Below are 23,275 nucleotides of genomic sequence, written 5' to 3' on the forward strand. Positions count from 1 at the left end.
TTAAATGGTACAAAAGTTATATTGATAATATTAACTTATAATAAAGTTACATCGTGTTACATATAGGGTGGGGTAATTCTGTGATGAATTTTGGCAGTCCCTACGGTTCGGTGTTTTCATTACTTGAATCAACTTTGAGACGAACTATTTTTTTCGTGGTGATTCCGCCCGAGTAAATCTTTAGTCACCCTTACCTAAAGGAAGAACTTGTATATCTAGGTACGTGCAAAATGAATGCCGATGCTCAAAATGTATAAACAATTTGACCACTTAAAAATTCATAAAAAATCAGGAAATTAACCAATTTTAATGAAGTTTTCAGTATTTATCAAAGAATGAACCCATTAGTTTTATTTAAAATCTTAGTGGAAATGTGTAGCGAGCTGCTCCTACTACGAGACTAGGCTGTATTCTCACCTTAGTTCTCTCTTTCTCCCTACTCTTTTCTCCTTTCCTTCCTTTCTTCTTATACGTCATCAGGGGTTCCAGCCAATGAAAAGCGAGAACGGTTTACGTGGGACATTCGAGTGAAGGAAACGTCCTTACTTCCACGGCGACTAGAGACAGAACACACGCCTCACTCCTCAGCTCCCATTAGGTAGCCAAGAGGAGCATTGAACATTAATACAGACTTTACAAAATGCACTGTCTTGCTTTGTAACCCGAGTTTCGGGAAAACACACATATATACTGGATATATAAAACCTCATGAATTCATAACAAAGTCGCGTTACACGTCCTCATTTTTATAAGAAGACAATGTCTTCTTTTACCAGTATTTCTTTCTATTTCAGCGCTCCAGTTCTCCCTGTTATCGGAGGCGCCCCGAAGTAGGAGCTTACCGAAATGGTGACCTCTAATTAGTACCCCTGTTAATGTATGGTAATAATACTATAAATGTATTATTTTGTTTAAACAAAAACTACCTTTTCTAAAGTTATGGTTTTCAGTAGTAAAAGAAAATGCATGAATTTATTTTTGCTTTTTTAATGAAAATAAAGCATCGTAAATTGTAACAATTAAAAAACATATATTTAATTTTTACAAGAACATTACAAAAAAAAAAGACCCTAAAGTTCGTATTAATAAATTCGATATAACTTGAAGAAAAATTAATTTCTCGAACTACCGATATTATTGAATTTCATTGTTTATTTAATATTTTCAAACAAAAAATTATAATTGCAAAAAATATTTCTACTTGCTTTTTTTGGATTACATGGTTTGCATAATTTTTATATGTAAAATACAAATATTTTCTTTACTTGCACGAATGTGAAACTTTCGACGTAGCATAATTTTTATATAATCTTGAAAAATAAAATTAAAAAAATTTTTATTTAAAAGCAGGAACATAGAAAAATAATTAAATAAAAATTAGTAAACATTATACAAACGTTCATGATAGGAATGTACGGATGCACAGCTAGAGAGAAAAAAAAAAGAAAAACAGCACCTCCTACCTCCCTTTAGCTACTTGACATCATTTTCAGACAGTTTTTGATTTCCTGAGATTTTGGGCCTTCGTATAATCCATGTGACAAGGACTTCGTTTTGCTCTGGTTGAACGAAACGAGAATCTCTCGCTTTGGAGAGGGGAGCTAATTAAGCTATTTTTTGTGCAAACAAGGTGATTTTTTTTTTTTTATTTAATGTAATATCTTAGGACTTTACTAAGTGACCCCGTTCAGTTAGATGAAGATGAGAGAGGATGAGGTATGATTATGGGGGCCATGTTGGCACTTGGTCAAGGAAAGACAGATGTTAATGAAATTCTGTCCATCGGAAGAATAGTATTTTTCATGAAAGGAAAATATAAATCTGATAATGGGATTCTTTGGAACAAGGGAGCTGGGGAGAGAGATTGTTTTTCTAGTTGGGTTTGGTAAAACTGGATTTTTAAATAACTAATTGAGGGAGACAAGTACAATAACTTAGATTCAAAATGTCTGCTTTTGTGTCTGGGAAATGTTGTCATTTGGTCCACCTGTTATATTTAAGTTCTAGACCACCAAGTAAGTGATGGGAATTGAACCTTGGAAGATAATACAGTTTCTTTGAGAGAAAAGTAATTTGAGTTGAAGAGAAAGAAAGAAAAAGGGGAAAAAGAGAATTAAAGAGAGATATGGTTAAGAAAGAGAAAGAATAAATTTACAAGAAAAGAGAAAAGAACAAGAATATAAACTAATCGGATAGAGAAAGAAGAGATTCAGAGGAGAAAACGAAAAGTAATCTTCAAATGTCAGAGAGGGAAGGAGCCAATTTAATAAAAACGATTGTGTTTCTAGATATAGGAGTCTTTTGCTGGTTAGCATTGAGGAGTGCACATCGCTGAAACCCCCATAAGAGCTAAGTTGAAAAGCTTTTGTTCATGACTGGGAAATTAACTTAAGTTGTAACGATCTGCACCAGGAAGTCATTGAGAACTCGAAGAACTTAGCCTTCCATGTACAAAGTTTATTATGAAGCTTTTTTTTTTTTAAATAATTATTTTTGTTCACAAGAAATGCTCTGAGTTATTTTTTTGAATTGTTGAATTGAAACACGTTTTGTTACAACACCGATGCCAAATTGCAGCTGAGAAGGGCAGCATACAAGCCATTCATCAGAGCGTCTATTAAGGACAAACCCAACCCCAGCATCTGACGACGAACGGCCACAGATAAGAGTTGCCATATAGACTTAGGGTCATGTAAGTTTTGCATGTCCTGGGCAACAGAACAGTATTTTCTGGTGACCAGTGAGAGTCTGGTCACCCTTGAAGGGTCCACCACTAGACAGTTAAGAGTGTAGCCCTGCTGGGTTTAATCTATAGTCCTACGAGCCAGGATCGACGAACACAGCCAGGAGTGTATCCCAATTATGGTCCCGTGAACCAGGATCCAACGGATATGGCCCGGGGGACGTATAAGGTTATAACTTTTTTTTTTTTCACGTTTACAAATATTTTTTTTTTCCTTTTGGAAATTAACTTGAATCTTTAATCTTTCAAATACAATCAAAAAGTAAACGGAAACTTACAAAAATTTACGATAAACCGACTTTCAAAACTATGTCACCCTATCTTTCTTCCGCCATTTTTGCCCGTACTTATTTATATCGTTGTTTTTGTTTAAAAAAATATACATATATCTTTGTGAATGTATATTTTTGGCTTAAATAAAATAACACGGATGCTTCCGACCGTATGAATATTTATGCTGACTCATATCGTCTGACTCAACATCTGCGGACAAACGGTCTGACAATGATTCAAGTCAGATAACGTTTCTATTTATTATGTCAGCTTTCACTGCAGCCCTAATAAATCTTTCGCGTGAAAAAAACAAAAACAAAAAAAAAAAACAAATGACACAGCGTTTTTGTTTGAAGGAAAAGAGCATTTGTTCAAAACTATCCAAGCAATATTGAATATGAACTTCTGACTCTCGTCTCAAATAAATACGCTAGTGGGGAATTTTTAAGTCGATGCAAAAGTTTTTGCCGTTGTAAAATTCCATCTTGAAAATTTTTTTTACAAATTTTTTAATCGCAAAAATAACGACCTTTGCTCTCTATAACTTGATTCCATCTGCCAATGAGTTTTGATCTGCTTTGCTTGTAAAATTCTTTAACTTGATTCCATCTGTCAATGAGCTTATAAATGCTTTGCTGGAAAAATTCTTTAGGTTTTGATGTGATATATGAATCTAACTTATGTTCAATTTACTCTTACGATGTTAACTTATGGCCATTTAAATGGTTTTGTAATCCTCGAAATAAGTGATAATCTGAGGGGGTGGGGGGCTAGGGTAGAATAATATGCAGGAGGGGACAAGATTTCCCAACCAAATTCTTCTAAGAGATCTTTCAACAATTTCCCAATCAATTTATATATATATATATATATATATATATATATATATATATGTGTGTGTGTGTGTGTGTGTGTGTGTGTGTGTGTGTGTGTGTTAAGAGATAGATAGGTATAGATATAGATAGATATATAGATAGACATAGATATATAGATATGAATATATAGATATACATCATAAATTAGTAATTTAAATTCTATGACATGAAATGGTTAAGTTTCAAATCTAGAATTTTTATTAAATGCAAGACAAAGATTACAATTAAAGCAGTATATCTATTGCATTACACTATTCTAAAGGATATATATATATATATATATATATATATATATATATATATATATATATAAAGAGAGAGAGAGAGAGAGGGGGATAGCGTTGTGTTATTTATTTTGTGTGTCACGCTTACATCCGAGTGACTGTCATTTAATTGCTATGGACTTCCATTTCTTGTAATAAATAATTTTACCAAAAGTTCTTCTTTATAAGTTTTTGGTTTCGGTTTCGATTATAGCTGAAAGAACTCAAGTTATTTATACATATGCATATATTTTTTTCATAAGTTTTGGTTTTGATTCAAGCTGATGCACCCAAATTATATGGATATGCTTTTTATTTTTGAAATCAGAATATCATAATATATAAATATTGATAGAATATTAACTATAATAATATATTCGAAATCTGCAAGAATTAAAATATCATATTTAAGCATACTTTACAACCGAGCTATGCTGGGCGTCCCTGCTAGCTTAGATAAATACTTTTGCAGTTTTAACAAAAGAGCTACAATAATATCAGAGCGTCTCCATTTACGCTGATCATCTACAGAATGCCAACATCAATATATTACATATGAATGAGTCCTGCTTATATAATATATATATATATATTATTATGTGTTTAAGCAGCAAGATTTTTTTTTTACTCTTGTTAACCACAAATATATATATACATTCAGAGATGACCGTTAGAATATTCACAGTAGAACATAATAGCCTAAATCCGCATTGTTAGTCAGAAAAAATCGTTAGCCTTTTCGGAGTCATAGATTATCAATGATTCGAAGATTTTAGAGAAAAGCAGGAGGAGTTTTATGGGATGATAATTTCGCAGGTCAGTTCTTTCACTAGAGTTCTTGTAAATTGGTACCACAGAAGCAATTTTCCAGCTATCAGAGAAGCAAAATTCGGCAAGGGCTTTGGAGAGTACAAGGGCTAGCTAAGTAGAGCATTTCTTTATTGCTATAGCAGGAATAAGATCTAGTCCACATGCTTTTGAGGTATCAAAGTTTTTCATGATATGCAAGATATGATGCAGTTTCCATCTTGTAGCAGAATTAGCAGTAACAAAATGAGAAATAGAGAGCTTACCTCGGATACGTCTGTTTTGGGCTGAGCCAAAGAGAGAGTTCCAAGATGGCGTCCATGGGCTTTTATTAGCGTTTACCCAATGTAATTATCGTTGAATCACGTCTGCTCTCGCGCGATTATGCAAATATGTCGTTCCCAGCCGCTATAAAGGCAGGACACTGGAAAGGAGAGGGAGCGTTCTGCAGATTGTGTGTAGGTGATTCTGGCGAGTAGATTGTGCTTGTTACGACCCATGTGTCTGCGAGAAGCGAGTTTTTGTTCCGTCTGTTTTTAGTTGTATTTTCTTTTGTTTGTTTTGCCTACTACATTCTTGTTTCTGTAGTGGAAAATTAGGGAGGGAGTGGTTTGTGGAGTTCAAGGTGGAGTTGAAGGCAAACCATTGGGCAAGCAATTCAGCCTTGTCCATTGCCGAGGAATCGACTTCATGATGGTTAGATAGTGAGAGAATTGTTAAGTGTCCATTGTTCACTACACTATTTCAATTTTCCAGAAATCACAAGTTCCTAATTTCTGTAACGCCATGCTATTACTGATCATCTTAATATACTTACTCTTAGCTGTGGCTATTATACTTTTACTGCGTTTTTTGGATGCTCGAAATTTTTGTCTATTTTCAGCTAACTAAAAGAGCAAAATGCTTGGTGCCTATGTGCAGTAACAGCTGCACAGGTTGAAGTAAACCATTGGGAGAGTGAGACTAGCAATAGAATTTCCATGTAGAGAACTTGGCTTTTGGGCCGAGATCACGGTGTGGTATCTGTTCTACTGCTGCACTTCACCTTTTCTGTCCTCGGTCAGTCGAGAAGAAATCCTTCATGACTGAGACAATCTTTATTTTTGTTCCTACCCAGAGTGACCCCTTCTGGGGAGCTGGATTTTTCTCCACATTAAAAACCGACATTGTGTTTAACTCTGCCCTCGTAGGGAGACAAGTAAATAGGAACAGCCTCTGCACATTGTTCAGCAAGGAGAGAAAAGGTTTTACTCCAAGGTACATTTTTGATGAGATCTCCAAAGGATTTTTAATCAGCATATTAATAATATTTTTGTTTCTGAGTTGTGTGTGACGCTTACACCCCCCCTCCAAATGGTTGTTTTTTGGTTGTTATGCCGTTCCATTTTTTGTAATGAATAATTTTTCCAAGAATTCTTCATAACTTTTGGTTTCTGGTTAGATTATCACTAGTGACCATTAATTGATCAAAAACTGCTTTTCTAAAGCTTATTAAAATCTATGAAAATCCGTTATTTCTGAACAACTTTTGGTTTTCCCAGAAAGATAAAATCCTGAGATTTATTATGTTAAAAGCAGAATAATATAATACCTTTCTGTAATTTTTTTTTATAGAATTTTAAGTTTAAAATTTTTCAAAAAACGCGTTCAACTCGGTTTTCGCAGAATGTAAATAAAACATAAATATTTTGTTTAAAGGTTTTCGAATCAATTAAACTAACTTTTTTATGTCTAAATAAAATTTACTATGATTGGCTATAAGAACGTGCAAAAATATTAGAATATAATTATTTTATATTTTAATAAATTCAAATAATTCCATTTTTATCATGAACTCGTACATTTTTATCTACCGTCGCCATCTTGGATATTAGGTATGGGAACCCAGTCGTGTCTAAATATTTATTTAAGCATTTTCATGACTTTTAATGCAATTAGAGAGGCAAATATATTTTTAATAATTGAATTAAATTATAATTACAAACGCCATTTATGGTGAAATATGTTATTTTTAGCTTTATAATTTTTTCCTTCATAATAATTGATCAATCAAGCTTAAAAATTTTTTTCATAATACTTGTTAAAAGTTAAAAAAACTGCTTTTTTTCTATTTTTACATCAAACATAAATTTTTGGCATTTTTATATTTCTCAGTTTTAATATCACTTTTAGTCAGTTTTTAATTTCATGGTAAAAATCATTTTTCCTTATTTTTTAATTAATGAGCCACACGCATTTTTATATTTCTCAGTTTTAATATCACTTTTAGTCAGTTTTTAATTTCATGGTAAAAATCATTTTTCCTTATTTTTTAACCAATGAGCCACACTCTTTTTCCATAAACTAGATCATATTTTATTTTCCCCAATTCTTTATTGCATAAATCAAGTTGACAAAGACTTTCATTAGAATTTGGTGGCCCTTAAAAGGGCCGTTTTTTGGTAACCCTCTAGAGGGATGAAACTTGTTGGGATGCCACAACCATCATATACAGAAATACATGTCTTCATAGTTATATAGTTCATTTTCAAAAAGTGAGATAACAACTTTTTTGTAAACCGTAATGGGCTACCGTATCTTGAAAAAATCTCACGTAAAACGACACTTGCAGATATTATTAATACTTATAATTTTCACACTATGTTTTTATTTATTTTTTTTTTTTTTTTTGTTATCGATTCTTTAAAGCATTCTTTATGTACTGGTACATAGAAAGTTTGCACATTCTAAAATTAAATTTTTAATTTATTTTTAAAGATTTAAAGGTATGCATATGTTAGCGTTTTCGTAAAAAAAAATTTTTTTTATATCTTCATCTGGAAGATAATAATTATTGATAACATATTCAATGAATCTCACACTTCAAAACGCAAAAGATAAAAAAATTAAACGCATTCAAATTTCGGATTTCATTCTTCCATATCGAAGGCACCCTGTGAAATTTTTTTTCTTTTTTTTTGTATTTGTACACTCATTCACCCTCCTACCACAAAATGAGTATATGCTTAATGGATCACTTGGACTTCAAGGGGCCGAAAAAGGGACAAATAAGGAAGGGGGGGGTATGAAGTCCCCCAAAATATATTTATACAACGAATACGAAAAAAAAAGTTACAGATATATAAAGTCCATTCTTTACTGATTCAACGTATCAATTTCTCCCTTTATTTCGCCCATTTCCCGCCCAAGCTATCCAGCAATCCCAGTACCGCCACCCCAACCTATTCTATGGGTCTCCTATATCACAAAACGCTCAAGATAGCTTTTAAAAGGCAGAGTGAAACACAAAGACCCAGATGATTATTTTGTAGAATTTTCTGGATGACATGGAATGTATTTCTTTACCTCCTGGCGGAATGGTGGATGTTTTGTAGGCTTATTATTTACATAATGAATCTAATCCAACTGTGCCTAGCCTTGTCATGACCTTGTGCCTTACAATTAGCAATTGAAATAGCATGTCTTTCTAATGTTTCAGTTCTGTTCTGGTGGTCTGCTTTTTGGCCTTTTGGCCAAGATCAAAGTGTAGTATCTTTTACACGGAAATAAAAAATGTTTTAAACAATTGGGTGCCAAGTAAGACGTCCCCAAGTACGAAAGGGCAAATGCGGTATTCTGGTGAAAGAAGATTCTAGCGAAGAGAAACTTTTGTTTAGTTCTAGAGTGACAAGGATGACCAACGACCCCCATCTGCCCCCCTTTTGAGTTGGCCTTGTGCCTAAGTTTTTTGTTCATGTTCTTTTTTTTGCCTGAATAAAAGATTTAATATCTCAAAGTGTAGTATCTGTTCTTCAGATGCGGCACTTCCATTTCTCGTTCTCTTTCAGTGGAGGAGAAATCCTTCACGACCGAGACAATTTTTATTTTTGTACCTTTTCTCCATGTTAAAAAACGACCCTGGTGTCTAACTCTGTCCCGTGGAGAGGCATTGTAAATAGGTACAATATCGTCGTCAAGTCCAATGTAAACAAGTTCTTATTGAGCCGTCCTTGTAAATAATCTAATCATATAAAATTTCCACCACACTACTGTCCCAATGACTTTAATACGAGGTGGAATGATAAAATTGTCGCTCTAGAAAAGACGACATGATTCCATTTCCATTTGATGAAAACCAGTTTTCTTTTTTTTTTTTGCAGACGATCTACTAGTTGGCCAGTTGTGTACAAATCTCAAGAGCGATAGGAGCCTTCTATCATGCCTGAAAGTGATACAATGTTCAACGAGCGAGATCGGAAATGTGCCGCTGTAAAACTCATGCTCTCTACCAATCCAAGTTATGATAACGGAACCATTGCCAGCACCCTCAAACTGCAAATCCGGGTGGTTCAACACTTGAGAGCATAGCTCAACGAAGTTTCCAGCCACAGTTATGGTCTTTGGTATGATTTCAAGTGAGGGCCACATCATGCCACCTCACATCTTCAAAGTTGGCTTGATGTGCTGAAGAGTGTAGTGTTCCCCGAGTGCAATCAGGTGGTCACTGGCAGAGCCTGGACTCGGCGCCGGCTCACAAGTCCAAAGAGATCCAGACCTTGGCTTCAGAAAGAGTGCTATTTGTACCCATTTCTCACTGGCCTCTCTCCTCCCCCGACCTGAACCTGCCGGACTACTTTGTTTGGTCATACGTTGAGAAAATCACCAAAATGACCTCCCACACCACTAAAGCCAGCCTGATTGCCAAGCTCCCGTTGGTGCTTGTGGAAAAGGCATACTCCCAGTTTTGGACCTGTATCGAAGCGGTGATTGAGGATGGAGTCTGCTACATTGAATAGATGTCAGCTCTACTACATAATCACGTTAGCTGAATTGATATTTTCAATAAAAGTTTTGAAATAAAGCTGTAGTGTTGTTTTCTTTAAGATGACAACTTTATCATTCCACTGTGTAATATTTAATAATGTCTAGTGTCCATGGTTGTGACACTTGGAATTTCTTTCACCTTCAAGCCAACAATAAAACATTCATACATAATTGCTCATTACAATTTTGAACTTTGATATTCATGGGCCTCCTAGACTCTTATGAGTCCTGGCACAGCCCTCCTCCTCACTGTGTGGCTTGCATTTTTGGTCTGTTCAAGTCTTTTCCATCGAAACGCAGAAAGATTTCAACAAGATCTTAAAGGTTATTTTCCTTGCAAAATTAATCGTGTCGTTCGAAAAAAAACATGCAGGTCACAGTTTTCCCATGATTGATTTCATCTTTTAAAAGTTATCTCGAGCATTTCATGATATAGAAAACCTATAGGATATCTTGAGGAAAATTCAGCTCACACAAAAAAGGCACTCGGGATTGAAACAAAGAAATTTTAAATTAATTGCCACTGTCTAGAAGGATTTCTCTTTCACTAACAGAGGACTGAAGTGCAATATCAGAACGGATACAACACTTTGCTTATAGCTAAAAAATCTAAATAATTAATGTTAGTTATCCATCTTTTTTACGTTTTCTTGTGTTTTTTTTTCAACTAGCAGTTCAGCCCGGCTTTGGTCAGGCCCTATGTACTGTTCATAACTTTATGTGCATATGTATATATATATATAATTTCCAGAATGTGAGAGATTGTATATAATAAATTCCACAGCCAAACAATGTCGCAGCCCACAAGAGCCATGACAGTCAACGAACCGGAAGTCCAAGACTCGAGTTGAGGGCGAAACTCAAGTCTTGGACTTCCGGTTCGTTGACTGTCATGGCTCTTGTGAGCTGCGACGTTGTTTGGCTGTGGAATTTATTATATATATATATATATATATATATATATATGTATTAAAAAGTTTGACTCATGTCCAGGTAACCTACATCTAAAATTTTAAGTGTTTAGACCTCAAATTAGCAGAGGAGTTTGGTAGAGTCTGCAAAAGTCAAGATCTGTTGCCAGCCAAATTTTCGCCCAAAAACTGATTAAAAAGCTTGCTGCATGTCTGAATACCCTTTATGTAAAATTTCAAATGTTTAGACCCAAAATTGGCTGAATAGTTTGCTAGAGATTGCAAAGGTCAAATCTTTTGAACTTTAACCCGTTGGCAGCCAAATTTTTGGTGAAAAACTAATTAAAAAGCTTGCCCTATGTCTGAATACACTTTATGTAAGATTTCAAATGTTTAGACCAAAAATTGGTTGAGTAATTTAGTGGAGATCGCAGAGATCAATTTCTTTTTTAACTTTGACCCTAATTTTGACCCCTTAACATTTGTTTTGGGCTCAAATCAAATTAAAAAGTTTAATCCATGTCCAAGTAACCTACATCTAAAATTTCAAGTGTTTAGACCCAAAATTGGTGGAGGAGTTTGGTGGAGTTTTCAAAGGTCAAATCGTTGAACTTTGACCCTATTGACAGCCATATTTCTGGCCGAAAACCGATTAGAAAGATTTTCCCAAATCTCAATACCCCTTATGTCAAATCTCGAGTCTGTAGACTGAAAATTGACAGAGTAGTTTGGTAGGGAAATGTACACACACAGACAAACAATTTCACTTTTATAGATATATAGATTTGTAAACTGTTTCGGCCATTTCAGGTCTCTTTTGTCTGTTCTGATTTCAATGTGCTTTATTCAATGAGTTCATGCATAAAGACTTACCGGGTAAAAAGTTGACTGTAAAGGTTATTTTTCCGCGTGAAATTAAGCGTGTCGTTCAGAAAACCATGCAGGTAACAGTTTGCCCACGACTGATCTAATCTTTTAAAAGCTATCTTGAGCGTTTTGTGATATAGGAGACCCATAGGATAGGTTGGGATGGCGGTACTGGGATTGCTGGATAGCTTGGGCGGGAAATGGGCGAAATAAAGGGAGAAATTGATACGTTGAAAACAGCTGTCACGGCTGTGAACGTGCGTTCTTAGATATCAACAAAGAACAAAGACGTAAACACGGAGAAAGCAAAGATAGACACGCGTCTATATCGTTTCTTTTCTTCGGTAACCAAATATCGATCATGTTATGCTATACCTACTGACTGATCTATGCAATTACTTGCATACAGTGTGCACAGCAGTAGCCTTTGTGAAATAAGGAGGCCTATGCGATTGAATGTGACGTCATACATTTTAGTGCAAACGAGACATGTCGGAAAGTCAGGCTGTCAATAAAGAATTATAGCTTTTGTAAAAAAAAAAAAAAAAAAAAAAAAAACGTATTAGAAAACGTTTAAAATGGCAGTAAAAGAAAGGAAAAGAACACGATCTACTGAACTTTATTCAATAATTTTTTTTTTTTAATTAATTAATATTTTTTTTAAGTTGTGGGTTACTGCTACGTTAACGTAAATAAACATGTTATTTGATAGATTGGTGGGGTGGGGGTCTAAAATCCGTTTTATTATTTTAATTGAAAACAATCTGAAAATAACTTTCTTTACAGAAGCCATTTTGGGGGGGGGGATTCAAAATAAAAACCTGTAAAGTTAAGCAAAGCCAGTTATACTTTTTTAAAGTTACAATATCAACCGTTTTGTTTTGTAGACAATATTGTTGGTTATGATTTATGTAATTACATGTGACCCGAATTACCTGCCCTTTAATAAGGGCAGTTAGATATAAAAAGGGACGACTGGACTCGACTGGGACAGAAAGTCAAGGTTCTTCTTTAGGTATCTCCACGGCGGTGTGTAAAATGTCAGCATTGTACACATTAACAGCAACGTCATCCTTTTGTGTCAATTTCTATGGATGGGCATTCGCGTTATAATCATTAATGGAAGCAACGTTTTTTTGCTATGGATAAAAAAACAATATAAGACTTACATTTTGCAAAACAAATGAATTTTTATTAACGAACTACATAGATGAGAGATAAAATAAAATTAATTTTAACTTTTGTTGACACTTATGTATCTAAAGATAATGTTGCTTACAAGCCTCCATACTTTTTTGAAAAAACGATACAAAAACATAAAGATCACCCTTTATCAATTTAAATAATAAAATCAAAACGAATTTTTATTATTTCAAGAGTCATATATTCTATTATATGAATATTTTTTTTTTATTAGAGTTATAAAAAAAAATCTTTGTTTAAACTTCATATTGTGTAATATTTAAATTTAATATCATTTAAAGCTTTTTAAAAATAATTATTTTTTACGATTGTTTTTTGTTGTAATTCAAATAATTATATTACCGAGAAAAAAAAATTATCAAGAAAAAAATGTTGATTTTTTTTTTAACATAATAATATTGATGTCCAATTTTATTTACAACTTTAAGCTAATGGAAATAAATAATGAGATTTTATATATATATATATATATATATATATATATATATATATATATATATATATAACTATTTTTTAATTATTTGATCTTTTCAGCTTTAAAAAATGTTGAAATTTTTATCGACCTACATTTATTTTGTTTAGTTTTCGTAACATGAAATATAGGAGGCAGGGGGTAGAACACCTAAAAAGAAACATATATTTAACGAAACCTACTTTTATTATGTAAGTTTATTTAATAATGAATAAATATCGAAAATTTCAGGCAGATATGAATATTATTTTATTTTTGCTAGATTTTGAAAACACGGGTATGTTTACGGCTTCAAAAACGTCACTACATAGGAACATTGTTTTAAAGCGTCGATAATGTAAACATGATTTTAGTCTAACATTTTCATTATTTTTGTATGCTGTAAAAATTATTTTTTAAAATATTAGCAGTTTATTTAAAGCTTCTTTTAAATGATAAAAAGTTAGGATGATAATATTAAATTACAGTTATATCGTGTTACATATGGGAGGGGGTTAAAACTGTGGCGTGCGTTGGAGGTACCTATTCTTCTTTCTTATTGCAGCGAAATTCAAAATTTTAAATATTTGATTTGAAGTGAAGCCAATGGTATCTGCTGAAATAAATAAAAAATAATTAAAGTGTGGTATCTGTCCTAATATAACACACCATCTTTTCTGCCCTCGATGAGTGAAGGAGAATTACTTCTACATTAAAAGAATTTAACTTCAAGTGAAACCAATAGTATCTACTGAATTGTCAGGTCACAGTAATGAAAATATCAAAAAATTACAAAAAAAAAACGATATGGTAGAAAATTAATTATTAAAGAAAATAGTTTTTGAAGAGGATTAGCGAAAATTGAGTTTTGCAAAAAAAAAAAAAAAAAAAAAGAAACTTATTGTAAAAAAAGGGAGGTAAATATTTTCTGAAAACTGAAAATCTTTAACAAATTTAGCAAAACTTAATTTTCGCTAATTGTCTTCAAAAACTGTTTTTATTAATAATTAATTTTTTACCCAATCATTTTTCATAACTTTTGGATATTTTCATTACTGTGACATGACAATTAAATAGATACCATTGGTTTCACTTGAAATTCAATATTTCAATGTAGAAATACTTTCCCTTCACTCACCGAGGCCAGAAAAGATGGTGTGTAATATTAGAACAGATACCACACTTTAATCTTTTTTGTATTTGTAAAAAAAAAATGTGAAAAATACAATTTAAATTTAAAAGGCAGAAAGAGTTATAATTATGGATTTTGAGAAACAAACAAATATTAATTAAATAAGAGATGGCTGGTCACTTTTAATGCATCAAAAACCAAGCTTCTATCTCTACATCATAAATGCCCTGATGCCCACCTGGCATAAATTGAAATGGATGGCTCTCGTCTTGGGGAGGCTTCATGTTTTGACAAGCTTCTGGGCTTGGCCTTTACTCCTGACCTGAAATGGAATACGTATATCAAATCCATTGCCAAGGTCGCTGTAAAAATAGTGGGATCCTTCTACTGCTCCAATAGATATCTCACTCCTGATGCAATTCCCTACCTATATAAAAGCCAGGTACGGCCAACGATGGAGTACTGTTGCCACATCTGGGCAGGAGCTGCTAGAAGTAGCTTATCCTGCCTTGACAGAGTTCAAAATAGACTCTGTAGCTTAGTGGGGGATACCCTTTTCTCTTCCCTGCAACCTCTTTCCCACAGAAGAAATGTTGTGAGCCTGTAGATTCTATGAACAAAGCTTCTTTCTTAGAATTACACGCCTGTGCAACTCTTCTGATTGCCTGCTCTTCAGCTGATTACAATCTGATTGTCTTCAAGTCCAATGTAAACAAATTCTTGATGAGCCATCCCCTTAAGTAATCCAATTTACAAAATTCCCACTACTTATGTTTACTGCGCTATAATCACATTGACTAATGTATACCCATTAACCATTATCCTCGAGTGGCCTCCGGGCCTTGATAAGTGATGATTCCTGTGTAAAAAAAAAAATTTAAGAATAAACAATAAATATTTTTAAGGCAATTCGGAAGCATAGGCATCCCTAAGTACGCCCGTACCAGTGTCAGGTGAAAACCTAGCCTCAATGTGAAAATGTTCCGATTACCAAACCAGACTTCCTGTTTTAGTTTAAAATAAACCTGTAAAATATATTAAAATATATAAAAGCATTGCGAGACATACAAACATACATACATACATATATAGATTTAAACAGACAGGTGAGATTTATATGATAGATAAGAAAAAAGTTAAAAGTGAATGGCATTGGAGATCGTGTTTCAGGATCAACCAGAGTGAAAACTGACATCTCGCAGTGTTGAAATTCTTGTGTCCCTGAGGTAGGATGACGTGCCTCAAGTTGATCCAAATCGTATAGACAGTGTCTTATGTTGGAACTGATAGCTGGACGTTGGTGGGCACTAGAACATGTACTTGGACGTTAGTGGGCATTGCAAACTGAACTTCAGTGGACACTGGAACAGGTAATTAGATGCCAATGGACATTGGAATGGGTATCTGGATATCAGTGAGCACTGGAAAGGATAACTGGATGTCACTGAGTACTAGAGCAGGTTACTGCACGTCAGTGGGCACTGGTATGAGTAGCTGGACGTCAGTGCGCACTAGAAAACAGTAGCTGGACGTTGATGGAAACTGAAGTTGGTAGCTGGGCATCAAGGGCTGGTAGCTGGAAACGCTAGAGCTGCAGAAGTGAGTTGGGGGCTGTAGGGAGTGAGCTGGAGGAGTTAGATGTTCCAGAAGTAAGCTAGAGTTGATGGAAGCTGCAAGAGTGAGTTGAAGACGCTGAAGTCACTGGAAGTGATCCAGAGCTGAAGCAGGTTCAGCAGTGGTAGGTTATGAGAGGGAGTTTCAAGAGGCAGGCACCAGTAGAGAGTGGAATGTGTATCCCATATAGGTAGTTTATGACTCGCATTAATAGTGTGTTGCATAGGCCTGAAAAGAGCTATTTGAGCACTGCTATTGCTGCTCCTGATTTCCACAGTGATTGGGTCCACTGATTTGACTCTCATCAAGTCAGGATGGGAGTGCTCTTAAGTTCCGGCCAAGCTGAAAATTTGTTGTGAAGCCGCTGATTTGATGGAAAGCCGTTCATGCTAGAAGTGATGGTGTCACTAAACAAATGAATTACTATAGTTAATTTTAAGCTGGGTTTCTTACAGGCAAAAATGTCTGTGTTGTTTATTGCCTGCTTATATTTTATTTTCCATCTAAAATTAAAGTCTATTATTTTTGTTTAGTTACGTTAAAAATGTGTTTTTTGTGTTTTTTCTTTGTTGTTGAAGAAAAGTCATTGTTATTTTAGCCCTTGTGATCGTGGCGTGTTCTGAAGAGTGTTGGGTTTCTACAGACGGCGGATTTGTTTACAAAAACAAGGGAACAGTGATATTAGACTGCAATATATAATATGCCTTATAGAGTCTTCTCTAGGTCGACAGTGATAAGACTCTGATGGTAAGTAATGGCAGGAGTTCTATGAAGTTACTTCACCCACTCTGAATTCTTCAATCACATTACACCTGCTCCAACCAGTGCTCCAATTGTATCACCATGGTAAAACTTCGTCAACCTCAATAATAATAATAATAATAATAATGATAATGATAATTATAATCCAGACAAATAGTACAAGCACAAACCAGCAACAGTACTTGAAAATGAAAGTCACAAAATCCTATGGGAAATGGATATACAAATGGATAAACCAGTTCAAGCAAGGAGACCGGATGTCATACTAGTTAACAAGAAAGAAAAGATCTACCAGATTGTAGATTTTGCCATTCCAGCAGATCACAGAGTGAAGATCAAGGAGACAGAGAAGTGGAGAAAATACACTGAACTAGCCAGAGAGCTCAAAGCGATGTGGAAGATGAAAAAGTCAAGATAGCACCACTAATAGTAGGAGTACTAGGAACATTACCGAAAAACTCTGAAAAGAGAATGGGAGAGATTGGAATCATGAAGGAGCATCACATGAAATCATAAAAACTGAAACTGTATAATTGTAATTAATCCCCCCTAATTTGTGTGTGTGTGTGTGTGACACCAAAAACTGTCGCCACACCAAATAAGTGATGAGGGTCAAGGAGAATGGAAAGACCAAAGAGAGAAAGCTCGAGCCAAACACCGCTGGATGATTGTAAAGAGGACTGGGACGTTGGGGAGGCTTTTTGCCACCCAAATTCCAGTGAAGACTAATGGTCGTCGCCAATGAAAAATCAATGGTAAGCAGCTGTTGCGATAATGCAAATTCATCTGCAATGGTTATGGACAGAGGTAGAGAGTACTGGAAATCTGGGGAGATTTGTTGCCAATCAGACTCCAAAAAACACCACAAGTTGTTCTCAAAGAGAAATCTTTGTTGATGGCCTGTGTGACTACTCCTAGTGAATAAATAATAATCTGAAATATTTAGAAAATTCTTTGAGAGTGGAAACCAACTAAGATTGATCAACAACGAGTTGAAATAAAAAAAAAATAGAAATAAACAAAAAATATAGAAAGATCGGTACACGACGCCAAAGGAACTGAAACAACTAGAAATCTCATCATCTGACAATCCCCCTCCACCTCCAAACAAAAATATCTCATGAAATGAGTGTGAAGATGAAGAGTCAAGGAGGATGGAAAGACCGATGATAAAAAGCACTATTCAGACCTCCTTCACTGGAAGGGTGCGGAGAGCACCGGAATGTGTAGGAGGCTTATTGCCATTCAAATTCTAGAGAAAGGTAACGGTTATCATCAGAGAAAAAAAAAATCAATGGTAACCAACTGTTGTGATAATGCAAAGTGATTTGCAACAACTATTGAAAAAGACTGCTGAAATTTGGGGAGACTCCTTGTCACTCATATTCCAGAGGACAACACTTGTTATTACCAATGGGTAATGACTGCTCATAATCCGCGTAAAAAAAAAAACTTCTAAGTAAAAAAAAAAAATCGATTAAAAATAGTAAATTTTTAAATAACTAAATTACAAAAATAAAATTTTTTAACAAAATGAAATATATAAAATAAATATTAGTTTAAACAAATGAATAAATACAATAAATGATTTTAAAATTAGGAGCATAAACAAAAATTGAAAACAAATCTTTAAAAAAATGAAATAAAAGATTGTTTAAATGCATAAATAAATAAAAATGTATAATTTAAACAAGTGCATCTTTAATTAAATCGGTGAACCAACAAATACAAAATTAAATAAATTAAAAAAAAAAAAAAAGGGGGAAATAAATATGTAGATGATGATGACATCGACGACGACAATCATCATCATCATCATCATCAGTATCTAAACCGGTGGTAGGGGAGGGGGAGATGTTACCGTACAACCACAGTATGAGGGGAGGTGACTCATAAGCGAAACGAGAATAAGGGGAGATAACCCAATGTAGTAAATAATCGATGAACAAGTGGCGACAAACAGCAAGGCAAAATTACTGTTGTTTAGAAAAAAAAGGAGAAAAAATTACTTAATAACAAAAAGGGCTTAAAAACTTTAAAACAAACAACAACAAAAAAACCCTAATATATTCAAAACGATGAATAGATAAACAGGACTATGAAAGCAACCACCCTCTCTCTCTCTCTCTCGTTCTCTCATCTATAATATTCTTCTTTGGGTTCTATCTGGCTGGGTAACTGTAATATGTGTGCGTGCGTAATCTTTAATATCTATATAGGTAATTATTATTATTATTACCGACATAAATTATTTTATAGGAAATACAGTGCTTATTTAAAATTACACTTATTTAAAAATAAAAATAAAATAATACAAAAAATATTTTGATGTACGTACTAATTACGAAACAAAGACCTCATATCCCCCCCCAAAAAAAATCCCATAAATTGATCAAGTATTATTATTGTTGTTGTTGTTGTTGTTGTTGTTACTACTACTACTACTACTACTACTAAGAAAATTAAATTTTATGATAAACCGAGACGCAGGATTTTTGGCCGGCCATTATGAATAAATAAGAGGGAGACAACTCAATTCGAACTATTTAGATCAAAATCAGTCTTATAATGGATACATTTAATATTAAAATCGCTGAAAATGGTGAATTTTTATTTTCTTAGTTAAAAATAAAACTACTTTTTTTATTTTACGTGATTTTTGGAATATGACATCTTCGTTCAGCGACGAGTATGTACATTGTACACCAACACCATACATATTTTTCTGCATTTTTTTTTTTTTTTGTAACATAGTTGGGAAACTAGTTAAAAGCAATTCATTTTATTATATCTACCATTTTTCTTTTTTTTACAAAGGGGTCACCACTTATCAAGGCCCAGAAGCCACTCGATGATAAGGGTTATTGAGTGTACAGTAGTCAATGGGATAATTTCTTCGTATTCGTTAGTAGTAGAAATTTGGTATATTGGATTATTTAATGGGACGGTTCATCAAGAATTTGTTTACATTGGACTTGAAGACAACCAAATTGTAGTCAACTGGAAAACAGACTAACGGAATAGAGTTCCACAGGCGTGCAGTTCTGAGAAAGAAACTTTGTTCATGGAATCTACGTTTCGGTTTAGGCACAGATAAAGAGTAGGGAAAATTATTGACATTGATTTCAACTAGAAGAGTGTTTTTCGTGAAAGATTGGCGAGGGAGGCATAGATTGGAGCTCAGACTAACACTTGCCATGGAAATAACGATAAAGCGGTGACAGGCTCGCAACGTCTATTTTGTGGGAAGGAAGTTGTAGGGAAGAGAAAAGGGCATCCCCACTAAGCTACGAAATCTATTTTGAACTCTGTCAAGGCAGGATAAGCTACTTCTAGCAGCTCCTGTCCAGATATGGCAACAGTACTCCTGGCTCCATCATTCGACGTACTTGGCTTAAAAGTGTATTATTTAATATAAGACAAAGTATTCTAAGTTGTTGTACATTTGGGCAGTGAAAAAAAAAGTAGTCATTTTCTTCGGACACTGAAAGTAAGGTCTGTTAAAAAAGGGGGGGGGGCACTTTATTCACAACAGACATTTACTTCAAATACTCATAAGAAATATTAATTTTCGACGCACATACGTCACAGATGACTGGATAAATGAAAAAATAATTTGTTTTTGACTATTTTCTCAGCTTTTGAAAAATTATGTCGGTAATAGTAAGGTTTACTTTTTTGTCTAGTGTTTTTAATCTCGTTTTAGGTACTTCGTTCTCTACCACTGCAAAGGGTCGTAAAGTGAAATTGAGAAGTCAGCGCCCCAGAAGAGGGGCAGGGGCACTCTGACCTGCAAAAATGCCCGGGCATCACTGTCGACATTCCCCGGTGAGGGCGCATCAGGCGATTAGCAATAAACTAACGCCTTCTCAAATAAGGCTGTGAAGGTGGACCTCCTGGAATTGCACAGAACTTTTACACCCACCCCAAAATCAAAAGGGACCGGAGATCATTACAGGAATGGTCTGTTGATTTGGGGGGGGGGGGCAGGATAAAAATTGCTAGTTGTGTTTTCGTTTTGGAAATTTCTAATCACGTGATTACGGTGTAAGACGGGAAAAATCACCGAATTTTATAAAGACACAAACATGAATCGGAACTAACCAATGAAACTAAATAAATAAATAAATAAATAAAAGAATTTTTTTTCAATTTTGAATAATTAGCGTTGTTTGTTTGTTTTTATGCGCACTCTTTCGTTTGATGTGCTTTTCTTTTTATTTATTTTTGTTTCATTTTTTTTTTTTACAAAGAAATCAACAAACGGAAAAGTGTAAATAAAAAACAAACAACAATATAATGACATGGTAAATTATTCTAAATTGGAGAAAACAAAGAAAAGCGCAACAAACGAAAAAGTGCAAATAAAAAAACAAACAATATTAACATGGTAAATTATTCAAAATTGAAAATAAAAGAAAAGCGCAACTAAATTTCTTTTATTTATTTATTTATTTAGTTAGTTAGTTAGTTAGTTAGTTCGTTCCGATTTGTGTTTTTAAAGTAAACCGGTATCGATTACTTATATAAACAAAACTGTGATTCTGTGTGTGTGTGTGTGTGTGTGTGTGTGTGTGTGTGCGCGTTCGGCTAAACGTACACAAACCTTACATCACCAGATTTCGTCTGACCAGAATTAATTACATTTAAAAATATCATATCTATGGCGACACTTGCAATCAATTTAATAAATGAGGGGAAGGGTTAATTAATTACTATTTTTCATTTTTACTCATATGCAGTTAAAAAAAAATGAATGTAGGTCAAACAGTCAGTCCGTTCATTTTTTTTTTTTGTGCTTGTTAAGAGAGTTGGCAAATCGGTTTTTAAATGTTGTTTTAAGCAAAAACAATATTACGTCAATTTAATTGTCATGTCGAAAATAGTAATATATCCAAAAATTACGAAAATTCATGAACAACTGCTCAGTAAAATAAAGTACAGTCTATCGCTCGTCAGCCATTACATTGGCGAAAAGGGAGATAAATATGTCCCCGTATTCGCAAGTTTCAAGGTGCTCAAATCAAGGGAAATGGCAATTTTCCTCAATTTTACAAAAAAAATTTTAAAAAATGATTTTTAACCATAAATGATTTTCTCCTCCCTGAAGTTTCGTAATTTTTTAAGATATTACTATTTTCGATATGACAAGTACCTTTTTTTTTTTTTTTTTTTTTTTTTTTGCTTAAAACAACATATTTTTAAAAATCGATCTATCGACTCTATCTTAGCAATAACAAGCGCCGTTTCTTTTTTTCTTTTTTTTTTTCTATTAAATTGGACCATAGATGGACAGGAGAGAGAGAGAGAGAGAGAGAGAGAGAGAGAGAGAGAGAGAGAGAGAGACACACACACACAGAGTACTTTTATAGAATCTCTCCCTTCCATTAAACCTAATAATAAGATAACGAAATAAAAGAAAAAAAGAAATAGGGGTATTTGTGCAGAATACGAACTTTGTTAAAAAGCAAAAAAATATTTAGAAACACATTTTTAACATGTGGATGGGGCCTTTTTTTTTAGTTTTTTTTTTTTTTTAACAATTCACCTAAAAGTTTAATAAACAAAAGATACAGCAAAAATTGAATTAAAAATGAAAATCCTATCTAAAGATAGAGCGGTCTATATTCCGCATAAGTTACCGAAATACTTTACTTTTAGACGTTTCTATTTTTTGTTATCTATGCTTCCAGACAACGCCGGATAGCCTTGCTGGTAATGTGTTTATTGAGAGATAGAGAGAGGGAGGGGTCTGAGTTAACGTACATTTCTGTACAACTAGTGAAGAAGAAGAAGAAGAAGAAGAAGAAGAAGGAGGAGGAGAAGAAGAAGCCACAAATAAGTAGAAGTTGTAATAAGGCAACTCGATCGATATTACGCAGGATGACTGTTGCTGCTCTCGTCATAAATTCCTACTGGGTGACCAGGAAGAAGGAGAAAGGAGATGAAACGTCCAAGGTTTAAGCTACGGAGATGATGTGCGATTACGATTCCACTATGAATGGGGAAATGTTTCCGTCTACAAGTACGACGAAATGGCTGCGAAATAGAGCAGTCATAGCGAAAAGATAGATAAAATTATTTCGAGGGGGAAAAAAACAACAGAGTGGGAGGTTGGGTATTTAGATTTTCATTTTAAAAAACTCGCACCTGCGAGCACTTAATTTTATTTACGCATCGATATTCGATAGATATAGATCCTTTCTTTATTTTTCTTGGGCGCACGAAGAAAGAAGGGACTCATTTGTTGAATTTTTTTTTTTTTTTTTTGTAAAGGAGGTTTTTATTTTTCTTTTAAGAAAAGGATTTAAATTCGTTCATTGTTTACAATAGTGACGCGACTGACGCGATCGAAAAAAAAATTATTTCCTTTTGCTTTGAGCGCAAATATATATATATATATATATATATATATATATAATATTATTGTATAAAATAAAAAAAATACGAGCTGTTTATTTTTGAGCATCAAAAGAAATTAGTAAAAACGGACAAAATGTTAAGAAAAACGACCACTAATTAAAAAAAAAAACCGTTTTTATAATTATTTTATGATAATGTTATAATAGGA

General features: G+C 33.9%; 1 protein-coding gene across 2 annotated transcripts in view; it reads right to left on the reverse strand.

Moving 5' to 3' along the window:
* LOC145291268 (uncharacterized) overlaps positions 1-23,275 on the reverse strand; it is a 121,882-nt gene that overhangs the window by 83,016 nt on the left and 15,591 nt on the right. The window contains exon 1 of one of the 2 annotated variants that reach the window (XM_080136883.1): positions 11,549-11,807. The exons of the other annotated variant lie outside the window; for it this stretch is intronic. Within the exon in view, the coding sequence (XP_079993009.1) occupies positions 11,549-11,691 (143 nt within the window). The 5' untranslated portion in view covers positions 11,692-11,807. Of the gene's footprint in view, positions 1-11,548; positions 11,808-23,275 lie in introns of those variants that run through there. 2 annotated transcript variants of the gene reach the window in all.

Source organism: Euprymna scolopes, chromosome 12, assembly GCF_053919585.1.
Source record: "Euprymna scolopes isolate OS-2025 chromosome 12, ASM5391958v1, whole genome shotgun sequence".
NCBI classification, from domain to species: domain Eukaryota; kingdom Metazoa; phylum Mollusca; class Cephalopoda; order Sepiida; family Sepiolidae; genus Euprymna; species Euprymna scolopes.